General features: G+C 35.8%; 1 protein-coding gene across 2 annotated transcripts in view; it reads left to right on the top strand.

The window, feature by feature from the left end:
• AP4E1 (adaptor related protein complex 4 subunit epsilon 1) overlaps window positions 1–14,033 on the top strand; it is a 65,991-nt gene that overhangs the window by 21,512 nt on the left and 30,446 nt on the right. For both annotated transcript variants that reach the window (XM_047075111.1, XM_047075112.1), the window contains 5 exons: window positions 5,873–5,995; window positions 6,099–6,208; window positions 8,686–8,825; window positions 10,584–10,696; window positions 10,805–10,923. In XM_047075111.1, coding sequence (XP_046931067.1) covers window positions 5,873–5,995; window positions 6,099–6,208; window positions 8,686–8,825; window positions 10,584–10,696; window positions 10,805–10,923 — 605 coding nt within the window. The remainder of the gene's footprint in view (window positions 1–5,872; window positions 5,996–6,098; window positions 6,209–8,685; window positions 8,826–10,583; window positions 10,697–10,804; window positions 10,924–14,033) is intronic.

Genomic DNA, 14,033 nt, shown 5'->3' with positions numbered 1-14,033 from the left:
GTTATTCTTTTTCAGTGCAGGCATTAGATAACTAATAGAAATAATGGCAGTATTTTAAATGTTGATCTAAATTCATTATTAAAATTATCTCTCTTTTTAAAATATTCTTTAAGAGAAATTATCTTTATATTGAAAATATTCATTAAGCATCTGATTGACTGTGAAGATAACCTGTATAAGTAATACAGCTGTGAATAAAATAGTTATAATTGATTATATTATCATTGATCTCACAGATAGATAGATCATACATGGAAAGGGACAGGTGGAGTAAATGTTACAAAGGAGAGTTACTCCTTTGTATGGGAAAATATAGCAGCTAGTCTTAGATGAGAGGGAGAACAAGGAAGGTTTTATTGACATTTAAGAAGAAAACTGAAGGAAGGATAAGATATAGACAAAAACATATAGGATATATATATGGAATAACAGTATACTGTTCTGTGAGGAGACAGTAGTCATATGTTACATACAATTTTAAAAAGTAATTTAGTGATAGGAGATGAGTAATTTGGGGGAGAGGGTAGAGGACTGAGAAAAGTAACCAAAAAACTTTCAATCTTAATAGAGGGAGGAACTATTGGTTCTTTATTGATTAGTTTGAAAAAGCTCAGTAAAGAAATTGAGGTATTTGGAAATATTCAGAAGCAAAGTAAAACAGTTTGAATTTTGCATGCTATAGAGAAAAATAGAAGAAGCATTGAGAGATTAACTCAAATGAGAAGTTATTTCTTTTTCTGGTAAAATACTGTGAAGTAGGGTTTGAAGACCATCCTGTTTTTTCAGACAGTGGTAAATGGTGAATCTTTAAGAACAATGATTGTAGAAATGTGGGATGGACTAGAGGGCAGAAATTATACTAGTTTAACTGTAAGAAAAGTGTTTGACAAAGATGGAGTTAGGAATAAGGAGAAAGAATTGCATGTATGAGACTCATACAGGATTGATAATGCACATGACAGTGAATTGAGATGGTAAATTTTGGAAGATAGATTTATGTTTTGCATGGAAAAATGGTAATTAAGACATTGAAAGTGGTTTATTCATTTGTTCAACCAGTATTTGTTGAAGGGTTACAAAACAAAAACTTGATTTGTAAACTAGGTACAGATTGAGGGAAGAGTTGATTGATTTATGTATTTCTCCATGATAAGTACAGGAGATTAAAGGGAGAATAAGATAGACACAGTCCCTGCCCTTATGAGGGTATAGTGTAATGAACGGTTGATATTATGTAGGATCTTGCTGTGTAATGAGAAGAGTCAGGCCAGTGATAAGGATCATCCTTATTGACATGGGTGGTTTGTTTAGGAGCTGTCAGAAGATCCAGACAAGTGTCAGAGTCTTTGCAGGCAGCGAAGCTAAAAAGTTTTGCTTGAGATATAATTAGTGTGTAGGATAAGAGTTTGAAAGACTCTCAAGGAAGTCTGTTTAGAATCAGTTAAGGATCTGATTTTCTTTTTCTTGCACAATTTTTTTTTTTTTTGGTAATTGACATTTCAGCTTTAATTTTTTTATTTTTTTGAATAGGTAATATATGCACATGGTTCAAAATTCAAAAGGTACAAAAAGGTATACAGTGAACAGTAAGTGTCCCTTTGACCCTTACCACCCACCACCCAGTTCCCCTTCTTGGAGATAACCACTGTTATCTGTTCCTTTTGATTTGGAGAGTACTGTATACCTGAGGAAATACTTTTTTTAATGTTCTCCCCTAGGGCACCTTTCCCTTATTAACATTTCTGGGACCAACACCAATAATTCATTTCTTTGTAGGCTGTCAGTGCAATGTTTTACCTTGCCATGGAAACCTTATAGTTTCTGTTGTTTTATTTATTTCTTTTATTAATCTTTCCATTGTTAGGCTTCCCCTCCATATTTGTATTGATACAGTTTATAACTTTGAGTGATTTTATCAATGATAGAATGTTCTCTAGTAATGCTGACACGAATATTTTATTGCTTAAGAATGTGAATTTTAAATCATGAACTTCATAAGGGAAGAGACTGTGTCTATCCCACTGTCTGGCACTAGGTTAATCAATGAGTAACACGTTTTAGTTGAATTAAAGGAAGAGAAAAACTACTTTACTTTTATCAGTTATCTGTATATAACTGATAACTTTTATCAGTTACCTGATTGGGTTTTAGCTTTTATACTTGCTAAATCATATTTTTTTGAAAATTCCATTATTTTAACCTACCTAAGTGTTAAGTCAAGACATAAATCCCATCAGAGATATTTATTGAGTACTGTTATGTGCCAGGCATTGTGCAAAGTGATATAGAGGATGTGAAGGAGTGTAAAATGTAATCTTTGCCTTCAAGAAATTTACTATATAATAGTAGAACTAGCTTATTTATGAAAGAATAATATCAGTATAAGGCAGAATGCTAAGGGGTGATACAGAGAATAAATATTACAGGAGTCCAGTGGTAGAGATCACTGTGGGCCTGAGGACACACATAAGAGTTCATTGATATAATGGGGCCCTGACAGATAGTAAGGATACATATAGCCAGAAGAGAGATCAGGGGGGTCTAGGTGAAGGGAACATGAGACAAGGTACAGAAGTGGGGATATTTAAAACAGTTTCAGAGAATATCAACTTACCAGTCTACATGGACAGTTCATATTGGGAGCAGCGGAAAGGCCTTGGTGCAGAGGTTCTCTTGTGGCAGTCAAATGAGTTTGGGCTTTATACCGTATAAATCCAGAGATATGGAAGACTTCTGGGCAAGGTACTGATAAGATGAGAGTAACATTTTTTAGTAAATTGGGAGAATTATAGAAAAGGGAGTACAAGGCACAGAACCATCAAAAGTAGACAGAAGTGCATTTCCCTGTTTTTCCCACTTAATAGACATTATATATAAAATTAACATAAGACTCTGTAAGGTAGAGAAATGAAGGTGGACTGGTTAGGAACCTTGGGATGCAAGGAACAATATCACGGTGAGTGCCGTGGGTTTTCTTTTTGCCTCATATTTCTCAGACTGGGTACTGGAGAGCCAGCAACGTGGAAACACCAACCGTTCCAAACAAAAATGCCTTAAGAAAAGCCTGCTGTCTAGCCAAAGGACCAACAAGAAAAGGGCAAACTAGCAAGGTAGAAAACTTTTAGATGGTAGCCTCTTTTCCAGACAAGCATCACACAGAATAAATTATGGACCCACCCATGTCAGAAAAGACTGAGTGGAGAGCCAAGATTTCCACCCTCACCAGGTGTAAGCAGATTCCCAATGCTTCTACTGGGCTCATTGTGGAGAAGCCCAAGAGGAGAGCCAGAATTTCATCCCTGCCAGGTGTCGGGAGTGGGGCATATCTCGCTTGCACTGTCAGTGGAGATGATGTGGGAAGCCTGGATTTCACATATCTAGGAATAGGGAGTTAATGAAGCACCTCTCTCCTCTTTGCTGAGGTGGTGTTAGGGGAAGCCTAGAAAGAGTTGGAGCTTTCACCACTGGTCAGGGATATTCAGGCCATCCCATCAATGTCAGTGGAGGCCATTGGAGTGGTAATGAGGTGCCCCTTCCTTTCTGAGGCAGGATAGTATCAGCAGACACTCCCATCCCCCACCCAGAAGGAATAAGGGTCCCCTCCTTCTCCAGGTGTCAAAGGAGGCAGAGTGGAGAACCTGGACTTTCATCCCCATAGGGTGGTACCCGCGTCTCCCTGTCAGAGTAGTATCAATAGATACTTTCCTTATTTAATATGAAAGTAAAGTCTAGTCTGAAGGATAAGGTGTCAGTGGAATGTCTTCAAATTTTGTGCATAATCCAACTCCAAAAACCTATGATAAAACCACAGTATCACAAATGTTAGGATATTACTAATTTTTTATTTGCTAATTTTTACTTGATATTTTGGTTAGGACCTGGCTTGCTCTTGAGGAGAAAACAAAACTTCACATTGTGTTTTTACATTTAGAATCCTCAGAAGCACTTTTTTTTTTTTTTTTTTAACCGCTGCAGAGAGGAGACAGCAGAGCAGGGTGGCTGCTGTTTCATTTATGGACTTATACTCAGATTTTTGTAGAGTTGGGGAATAAAGGGATTTAGCTATAGTGGAAAAGTGATTTAGAAATCTATTAAATTCATTTTTAGCTCATTTGTGCACTAAGTTCATAAGTATAATTTTTGAACTATTAATTTTACCTATACTAGCTTTCCAGAAATCTTATGAGCATCTAAATAAAAGTTTGGATTTTGGATGGGTAATGAGAAGCTTTTGTAGTAACACAGTTTGATAGCAGGAGAGTTCCGAATGGCAGGAATCTGTAAAGGAAACCGTGTCAGTTATAACAGAAAATGGGTCATCATTATTTTTAATGTTACTTAGGACTGGCCTATTAGTTCAGGGTTTGACAAACTTTTTCTGAAAAGGGGGCCAGGTAGTAAATATTTTAAGCTTTGTAGGTAACATAGGTTTCTGTCATAAATTCTCCTGTGTTTATTTTGTTTTTCTACGACCTTTGAAACATGTAATTGTACACCTGAGACTCATATAATGTTATATGTCAATTGTATCTCAAAAAGTATGTAAAAATTGTTCTTAGTTTACAGGCTTGCAAAAGTAGGCCAAGGGCTAGATTTAGTGGTAGTTCATCCATTCCTGCCTTAGTTGGTCACTCACTTGACCAAGCCTCTCTTTGTTTAGTTCATAAAGTCATAAAGTTTACTTTTTCCATGGCACAGAATGAGGACATTTTACAGCACAACATCTGAATATACAGAGGAGTATCTTTTTAGGTTCAGTTAACTCACTTTGTAGATTTTCCTTTAAAGTCAGTCCCCTTCTTAAAGAGAAATTTGTATTTCTGATTTATTTTCTCTTTCTCCTTCTATAGAAAGGGTTTGTATAAAGCTTTTTATACAAAGTTTATGTGTGAATCAGTCGATAGGCAACCTAACAGTGGAAAATATAGCTGGTTGAATACTCAAGTTTTATGTTGTATACAACAAAGTATCAGATTGTTTTGTTTAAAGCTTTTAGAAATAGAGAAGAAAGGATTCTATCAAGGACACTTGATATGCTTCAACTTGTGGTAGAACTGTTAAGTCGACTGAGTCTGTGTCTCACTTACACTGTGATTCCATAGCACATGCAGGACTTGATACCACGCTGGTTCTTCTTTATTTACCATGACAAAGCTCAGGCTCCTTGACTTAGGCTCTTCAAAAGAGTTTGAAAAAGATTTTAGTGTACACTTTGATCATTATCGTAGTTATCCAATCTTTGACTGTATTAGAAAATCAAATTTGAACACTATCAAGATGTTCAATAGATAGTTCTATGTTCTTCGAGGTTTGTTTTAAAGAACTGACTTGAGGATTTTTATGAAATGGCCCTACTTTGAAATGAATGCTAGAGTATCCTAAAATGATTACATTGAAATAAACTACATATATAGTTTCTGTGTATAAATGGTAGAAACTGCCAGAGAACAAATTATTTTAAAGCATGCAAGCAGTGTTGGAAATACCTGTTTATATAGGAACAATGAATATATTACTTATGTGCCCTTTAGAATGTGAGCTCCTTAAGGGCAGGGGTTTTTGTCTTTTTTGTTCACTGCTGTATCCATGCTATTAGAACAATGCCTGGCACATAGGAGGTGTTCAGTAAATACTTGTTGCATGTGTGAATGCATCATTTCTATCTATTAATATACATAATATATTGTGGTAATATAATCCTAATAGTTGTGTAAGCCTGAAAACAGCAAAGTTCCTATCTTTGAAAATTTTCCATAAATAAGTTTTTACTAAAACTGACCTTCTAATTAGTTTGTTTTGTTCTGAGTTCTACACATGTTCTTTTATTATGCCTTAACATGATCCCTGACATTTTTATATTTTCTTTCTCTAGCTATTCTGTTTGAATGTGTACATACAGTTTATTCTATTTATCCTAAATCAGAATTACTTGAGAAGGCTGCCAAGTGCATTGGAAGATTTGTTCTGTCACCTAAAATAAATCTCAAGTATTTAGGTAAGATGATTAGATAATTTTGACAGAAATTACAAAGACAGCTCTTGAAATTTGCTGGATATTTGTTTCCAGTCACTTTGTATAACGTAATCTTTGTTTCTAGGGCTGAAGGCTCTTACCTATGTTATCCAGCAGGATCCCACTCTGGCTCTTCAGCACCAGATGACAATAATTGAATGCTTAGACCATCCTGATCCCATTATTAAAAGAGAGGTAAACTGGTACTTTGAATAGTGTACGTGAAGTGTTATAACTTTTAAACTTCTTTTTTGGTATTATGGAGAGAGGAAAGTAGTAGTGTGTGTGTGTGTGTGTGTACACACACATGTGCATTTTAACTTCTGAGTGTATTTTATTCTTTCTAGTAAAGTTTAAGGAACTTTTCTAAAAAGTCCTTGTGTCAGTATCTTCACAAATGTTTTTAAACTATGAGTTAGAGGAGTTAGGTTCAATTACCTGTATGGATTCATTAATATCTTTTTTGGCCTAAGAAGAGACCTGAATTCTATTTCAAGTTCTTTCTGTTAATGTAATTTAAGATGTAATTTATGATGATTAATATTTTTTTCATATTCTTAACATCTGTGAAGTGGGCTAATGCATTCCTTATTAAATATGTAGGAATATTGAAAGAATTAATAAAGATAACCCCTAAACGATTTGAACTTCTTGGAAGGAATTGCTTCAGTGTCCATTTGGGTGCCTATATAAGTGTTTCTGTTAATTTTCATGTAAACAAATCACTCTGTGCCCTCATATTAAAATGGTATATGGGACCTAGTTAAGAAGAATGGATATTTTTATTTTTTATTTTAAAAATAAAGATAATTTATTGAACATCTAAATTAATAGCAATGAGTTAAAAGTAGTTTATGCAAAGAATACTATTTCATTAAACAATTGTAATTTTAAAAGATAACATTATAAATTTTCAATTTTAAAAGGTACTGTTTTTGAAATAAAAGTGCTTTTGAGAAATTGTCATCTACATATATATTTTTTCTTTTTGCCTTTATATTTTTAATCTTCTGAAAATTGTTACTTGCCTCAAATCTGGGAAGTTTGTAGATGGACTAATTTCTCTGTGTAAGCATGATAGAAGAGTGAGAAGGCACCAAAGGACAATAACAGTAATTATTTGGCTCTTCCACTTTGAACAAATACAGAGCATGTGTTTTCTTTGTGTGGTTGGCTACTCAATTGAACAGAGTTGACTTAGGTACAGTTTTCTTAGTGCTATATTTAATTATTGGGCCCTAATTTAAAAATGAGAGTCAAAGGGAAAATAAATTTCTTTTAAAATTATCGAGTCTGATCTGTTTTGTCTGTTACCTGCTGTGAGAAAAGTAGTTTGAATTCTTTTAGTATCAATAGTGCTCCAAGAAGGCACCTCAGGACTATCTGTTTGAATGCCACTATCATGTATAACCTCTGTAAGTAATTACATAGAAGAACTTTGGTCCTTGGGAATGGAGTGACCTGTTGTTTAACACTGGGCTTCCCATTTGTCTGGTTTTATTACCTTTCTTTCTCATAGGGAGAAAGAAGGCAAGAAGGAACAAACATAAAAGACCTCTCTTGAGCCATGCAATTCCTAATGCCCTGTCTCATGCAATCCTGGAAATGCTAAATTGCATAGTCTTAGAGTAGGAAATAAATTTGGTATAATTATCTAAAAATATGTAATAATGTAGTTTAAAATCTACAGGGAGCATGTCTGAGACAGCTATATAAGTTGAACACTATTAATGGAGGACCTGTGTATTTATGGATTTTAAAATGGAGTTAAGAATTAACTTAAACAGTTATCTTTTGTACTTGATATCCTGGCAATGAAGATTGAAAAATTACAAAGAACCCTTAAGATATTTTGAACAAGTTTGACAAGTAGAATATATGGAAATCTCTTGCAGCTAATGTTGTTGATCCTAAAATACCAGTAAATGATACTTTCTCAGTACTGCCCTTGGTCTCATATTGATTTCTGGGAGTTAACGATATTTTTAGAACCTTAATGTAGGGCCTCAGAAAGTGTAGCCAAATGGGAGCTTACTCTCGTACTGGTCTTCCTTTAAGAGGAAGCAAGAGATATATTCCTGAGCATTGAGAAAGTGACTATAACATGGTTTTTCCTTGCCTGAGATTCTGAACAGAGGCCTTGCTAAGGCTTTGAAGCACTTGAGCCCCCAGCCTTTGTCCATCTGTTGGAGGCCATTTGCTCTCAGCTGATGAACCCACTCAAGGGCTATTTTCTATTGTTTACGTAGTGTGGAAAATATAGTTTGTAAGACTGGATTTTCATGTGTGTATATATACATGCACAGACAGGCATAAATGATATAGGTTTAAGAAGCTGTTATATTTTTAGAAAACAGATTATAAACCTTTTAAGTTTTTAGACTTTACATGGCCTCTCATTTAGAAGTAGTCAGATTATAATTTTTATCGGTATCAAAAAGCTTTTAGACTTTGGAATTGATCATAATTCATTTTTTTCGACAGTAGATTCTACCTTTCTTAATTAAGTTCTGTTTTAGCTAAAATGTGCATTTCTTCAGCACCTATTAACTGCCCAGTTGGTCTATGTAAAAGTGGCAGAATCAACTGTATTATAAACCTATATATTGCTGTATTTACTGGAATTACCATGTATAGTTTTATAATGCTGTTTTTATTTCTTTCTTAAATAGACTCTGGAACTTCTTTACAGAATTACTAATGCACAGAATATAACAGTGATTGTCCAGAAAATGCTTGAATATTTACAACAGAGCAAAGAAGAGTATATTATCGTCAATTTGGTTGGCAAAATAGCTGAACTCGCTGAGAAATATCCTTTGTTTGGACCATAAGTCATAAAATACCTGTAGTTACATAGTGACTCAAAAAAATTTTTTTTACTGTTTATTCATTTTTGAGAGACAGAGTGCAAGTGGGGAAAGTTCAGAGAGAGGGAGACACAGAATCTGAAGTAGGTTCCAGGCTCTGATCTATCAGCACAGAGCCCGGTGCAGGGCTCGAACTCATGAGCTGTGAGATCATGACCTGAGCCAAAGTTGGGCACTTAACCTAAGACTGAGCCACCCAAGCACCCCAGTTACATAGTGACTTTAGAATGATTGGTTTAGTTGTGGTCACTTGCAAATTGAGTTCAGAGACACACAATAACTTTTCCCATACCTGATATACAGGCCTTTCTTGTCAAAAACAGGAATATTTGTAGGCTTCTTAGTGGATGGCTTTTTTTTCCCTGATTCTTTCATTCAGTTGGTCAGTATTATGAGCAGAAAGATACAGGAACCTCTGCCTGATTCCTCTTTCATTGCCTTCTTATCTTTGACTTTATTTCATAATTAGTTTCTTTTCTGGTAAATGTTCTTGTTGTTTTGCAGGGGGTCCTTGGGAGTAGGGATCAGCATGCAAAAATTTATCCTTTACGCTATTGTTTATACTGGAAATTGTCCCAGTAAGGTAGTTGGGAACGCCATTCACATGTCACTTTTCTTCATATTTGCTTTTTTTTTATTTATTTATTTTTTTAACATTTATTTAGTTTTGAGAGAGAGAGAGAGAGCACACAAGCAGGGGAGACACAGAGAGAGGGAGACGCAGAATCCCAAGCAGGCTCCAGGCTCTGAGCTGGCAGCACAGAGCCTGACGTGGGGCTCGAACTCACAAATCACAAGATCATGACCTGAACTGAAGTTGGACACTCAACCGACCAAGCCACCCAGGTGCCCCCACATTTGCTTTTTAAAAGTCAGAGAAACTTTACAGGTCACAAAGATATTTCATTCTTTTTAAAATGTCTGTTATTTAAATCAAAGGAAGAATAAATGTACAATGTTACTCCAGTCAGTCATCTTGGAAATTGCTTAAATATAGTTTTCTGTGCCACGTATCTACTGCCATACATAACTCCAGGCAGCAGAATGATGGAATTTTAGAACTGAAGAAGAACAGGTTAGAAAAGAGATTAAATAGCTTGAGTAGACATACCACATTTAGTCTCTTTGAAGTGTATGTCATTTTCCATTATTTGTCCTTAGGCACCTGGAATATCTCTTTAAATTTTTTTCACACTTGGGGCGCCTGGGTAGCTCAGTAGGTTAAGTGACCGACTTCAGCTCAGGTCATGATCTCATGGTTTGTGGGTTTGAGCCCTGTGTCGGGCTCTGTGCTGAACGCTTGCTTGGAGCCTGGAGCTTGCTTCAGATTCTGTGTCTCCTTCTCTCTCTGCCCCTCCCCAGCTTGTGATCTGTCTCACTCTGTCTCTCAAAAATAAATAAATGTAAAAACAAAAGTTTAAAAAAATTTTTTTCACGCTTATTTATTGGATGCTTAGTATGTACAAGGCATGGTGCTAGATGAAGCAACAAGAATTTAGTTTATTAAGTTTATTAAATAAGCTTTTACTGAGCACCTATTTCACATAAATCTGGAGTATAGAACAATTTATTGGCAGAGGTTACAAGTAAAAATACCTAAGTAGGATAGTTTGGGGGTTATTCTTTAAAAGGTTGATGCAGAGAAGGTAATTTTAATAAGTGGTATTTGGAAGTGTACTTGGTCTTAACACTGTGGACACATATGCCCCAGATAATGCATGGTTTATTCAGACAATGAATGCTGTGTTTTCAGTGGGAGGAGATGTTATGCATCCTGATATTCCCAATAACTTTCTGAGACTGCTAGCAGAAGGTTAGTAAATTACTGCATTCTGGAAAGATTTCAAAATTAAATGTTTTTATTACAGAGTCATTAAGAGTTTTTAGTGAAAGTTAAAATGATGTATCAATTTCTTTGTAGGTTTTGATGATGAAACAGAAAATCAACAATTAAGGCTTTATGCAGTTCAGTCTTATCTCACTTTACTAGATGCGGAAAATGTGTTCTATCCACAGAAATTTCTTCAAGTTATGAGTTGGGTGAGCAAAGTACATTAGAGCATAAGTATTTATAACATTGTTTTTTATAAAGCCCAATACTAGCAATATATTTCCTTCAGAAATCATTTAATTCTACCCTGCTAACCCCTTTAGGTATCCATTTTCTTTCCCATTGGCTAGTTTGTCACTTCAATATCTACTTGTCTATTCATTCTCCCTTTCATCTCACTTGTCTACTTTGTGTATTATAGACAGTTGGTTAGGTATCTGTGTCTACAATACATTTGCTGTATTTTCTCTGTGAATCTGTGTTAGAATATGTGAATACTCATGCATCTGTGTTATGTTAGTTTTTCATTGCTGTATGTTACCACAAACTTAGTGCTTCAAACAACATAAATTTATTATTTCACAGTTTCTGTGGGTCAGGAGTTGAGACCTGGTTTAGCCACGTCCTCTGCTTAGGGTCTCTGAGGGTTGCAGTCAGCTGGGGCTGCTGTCTCATCTGAAACTTGACTGGTGAAGGATCCACTTCCAATCTGGTGTGGTTGTTAGAAGAAACCTGTTTCTTGTGGTTGTAGGACTGAGGGTTTGAAGTTCAGACTGTTGACCGTAGGCTACCCTTAGTTCCTGGAGCTGCCCTCAGTTTCTTGCATGTGGGCCTCCCAACATTCCTCCTTGCTTCATCAAAGCCAGCAAAGGAGATTATCTCTTGCAAGATGAAGGCCAAATTTTATGTCATGTAATCATATGTAATTGCATACATACCATCACCTCTGTGTATCTTTGTTGTGCATGTGGGTGAGTGTTTCCTTAGGGGAAGCTTTGGTGGAGTACAACTGCAGGATCATAGCGTATGCCTCTTTTAATATTTTATAGTTTTGCCAAATGTTAGCATGTTAACTTGAATTTTACCCAGACTTTTATTTAAGAATTTTTTTTCTCATATACAGGAAAGTTGAAAGACTAGTATAATAAATATCTCTATACTTTTCATTTAGATTCCCTGTTAGTATTTTTAACCACCTTTGCTTTACTATATCTACATCTAGATCTACATATAAGTTGCAGACATCATGACCCTCCAAAAAAAATTCAACATGAGTCTTCTAAGAATGACATTGTTCTGTCATAGAACCATTATTATACTTAAGAAATGTAACATTAATTCATTAATATCATTTAATATACAGTCCATGTTCACATTTATCCAGTTGTCCAAAAAATGTTTCTTACGGCTATTTTTCTGCTACTACTAATCCTGGATCCCATCAGGGATCACAAATTGCATTTAGTTGTCTGTTTAGCCTCTTTAATTTTATATTGTTCCTCACTTTCTTTTTGTTTTCATGATATTGATTTTTTTGGATGAATACTGTTGATGTGCAGAATGCCCAACTTTCTGAATTTGTCTTATTATTTCTGGTTTGGTTAAACATTTTTAGGAAGAATACTATATCAACAATGTTATGTACTTCCCACTGTATCATCAGGACACATACCATATCAGTTCCCCAGTTACTAGTGATTTTAAGTTTCTTTGTTTGGTTAAGATAACCTTCAGATCTCTCCATTGTAAAGATGCATTTTCTCCTTAGTAATTTGTAGCTAATCTGTGAGGTGATTCTAAGGGGCTATGTGTCAACATCTTTTCCTTAATTATATTTCACCAGTGGTTTTAGTATTGATAATCCTTGCCTAAATGGGTTATTGTATTTGGCAGCTATTCATTTTTTTCCCTCCAAGAACATGGCATGTCACTCCATATATTTATAGTGCTTTTATTTCTTTCTGCAACATACAGATTCTGTGCAGGTTTTGTTAGATTTATGCTTAAGCATTTCAATTTCTTTAGAGCAGTAGTAGATATATTTTGTTTTTAATTTTGGTTCCCACATGTTTGTTGCTAGTTTATTCAAATACAATAGATTTTTTGTAGTTTGATCTTACACGCTGCCATCTTGCTGAACTCACTAATGTAGGATTTTTTCAATAGATTTCTTGAGACCTCGTTAAGAATTTTTTGCATCTCTGTTCATGAGATTTTTTTTCTACCCTGTTGTTTTGGTTTTGGTATCAAACTAATACTAGTGTCATAAAATGAGATAGGAGTAGTCTTTCCTCTTCTGTTTTCTGGAAAAGTTGTGTTGAAAAGTATTGTTTAGTTTTTAAGTGTTTGGAAAATTTTCTGTTATCTTTCCTGTTACTGATTTATAGTTTGCCATTGTCACCAGAGGAAATACTCTGTGAATTCAGTTTTATTAAGTTTTTTGATGTTTGTTTTATGGCCTAAGATATGTCTTATTATATGTTCTGTGAGTGCTTGAAAGGAGTGGGTATTCTGTTATTGTTGGATGGTGTGTTTGGTAAATGTTGATTAGAGTCTTTTGGTAATGGCATTGTGATACAGGTGTTGAGATCTCTGTGTGGCCTCCACTGACATTTTGGAAGGGTGGCCTTGTAATGACTGAGCAGTGGTGAAAGCCCTGACTCTCCACAGGGCTTCTGACATCATCCCAGTGAAGGGGCGGAGGAATCCCTCTTTATACCTGGGTAGAGGGTATAAAATGCAGGCTTCCATATGTGATCTTCATGGACACTGCAGAGGAGTGGGCCTCTTGACAACTTGGTGGGGATGAAAGTCCTAGCTCCCTACTGAGTCTTCTCCCTTTTGAGGGAATTGGAGCGCCTCTTACAGCCTGGTAGGGGTGGAAGTCTTGGCTCTCTACTCAGCCTTTGGTGGTGTGGGTGGGTCTGTGGGTTTTTTTCTATGTGGTACTTGGCTAGAGTAGAGGGTTATTGTCTAAAAGTTTTCTGTCTTCCTGGGGTGCCTGGGTGGCCCAGTCAGTTAAGTGTCTGATTGTTGATTTTGGCTCTGGTGATGATCCCAGGATCATGGGATTGAGCCCTGCATCAGGCTCTGTGCTGAGCTCTCTCTCTCTCTCTCTCTCTCTCTCTCTCTCTTTCTCTCCGTCCCTTCCCTGCTTGCACTCTCTCTTCCCCAAAATAAATACATAAACATTTAAAAAATAAAAATAAATAAGTTTTCAGTCCTGGCTCTTTGGCTAGAGGGCAGGCTTTTCTTGGGGTCATTTTGTCTGTGCCCATTGCTGTTTCCAGGTTGCTGGCTCTCTAATACCCAGTCTGGG

This window comes from Lynx rufus, unplaced genomic scaffold, assembly GCF_022079265.1.
Source record: "Lynx rufus isolate CCGP_SWC_20201006 ecotype Redwood Valley unplaced genomic scaffold, mLynRuf1.p SCAF_13, whole genome shotgun sequence".
Lineage (NCBI taxonomy): Eukaryota > Metazoa > Chordata > Mammalia > Carnivora > Felidae > Lynx > Lynx rufus.
Note: the sequence above shows the minus strand (reverse complement) of the source record. Positions and strands in the feature narration are given on the sequence as shown.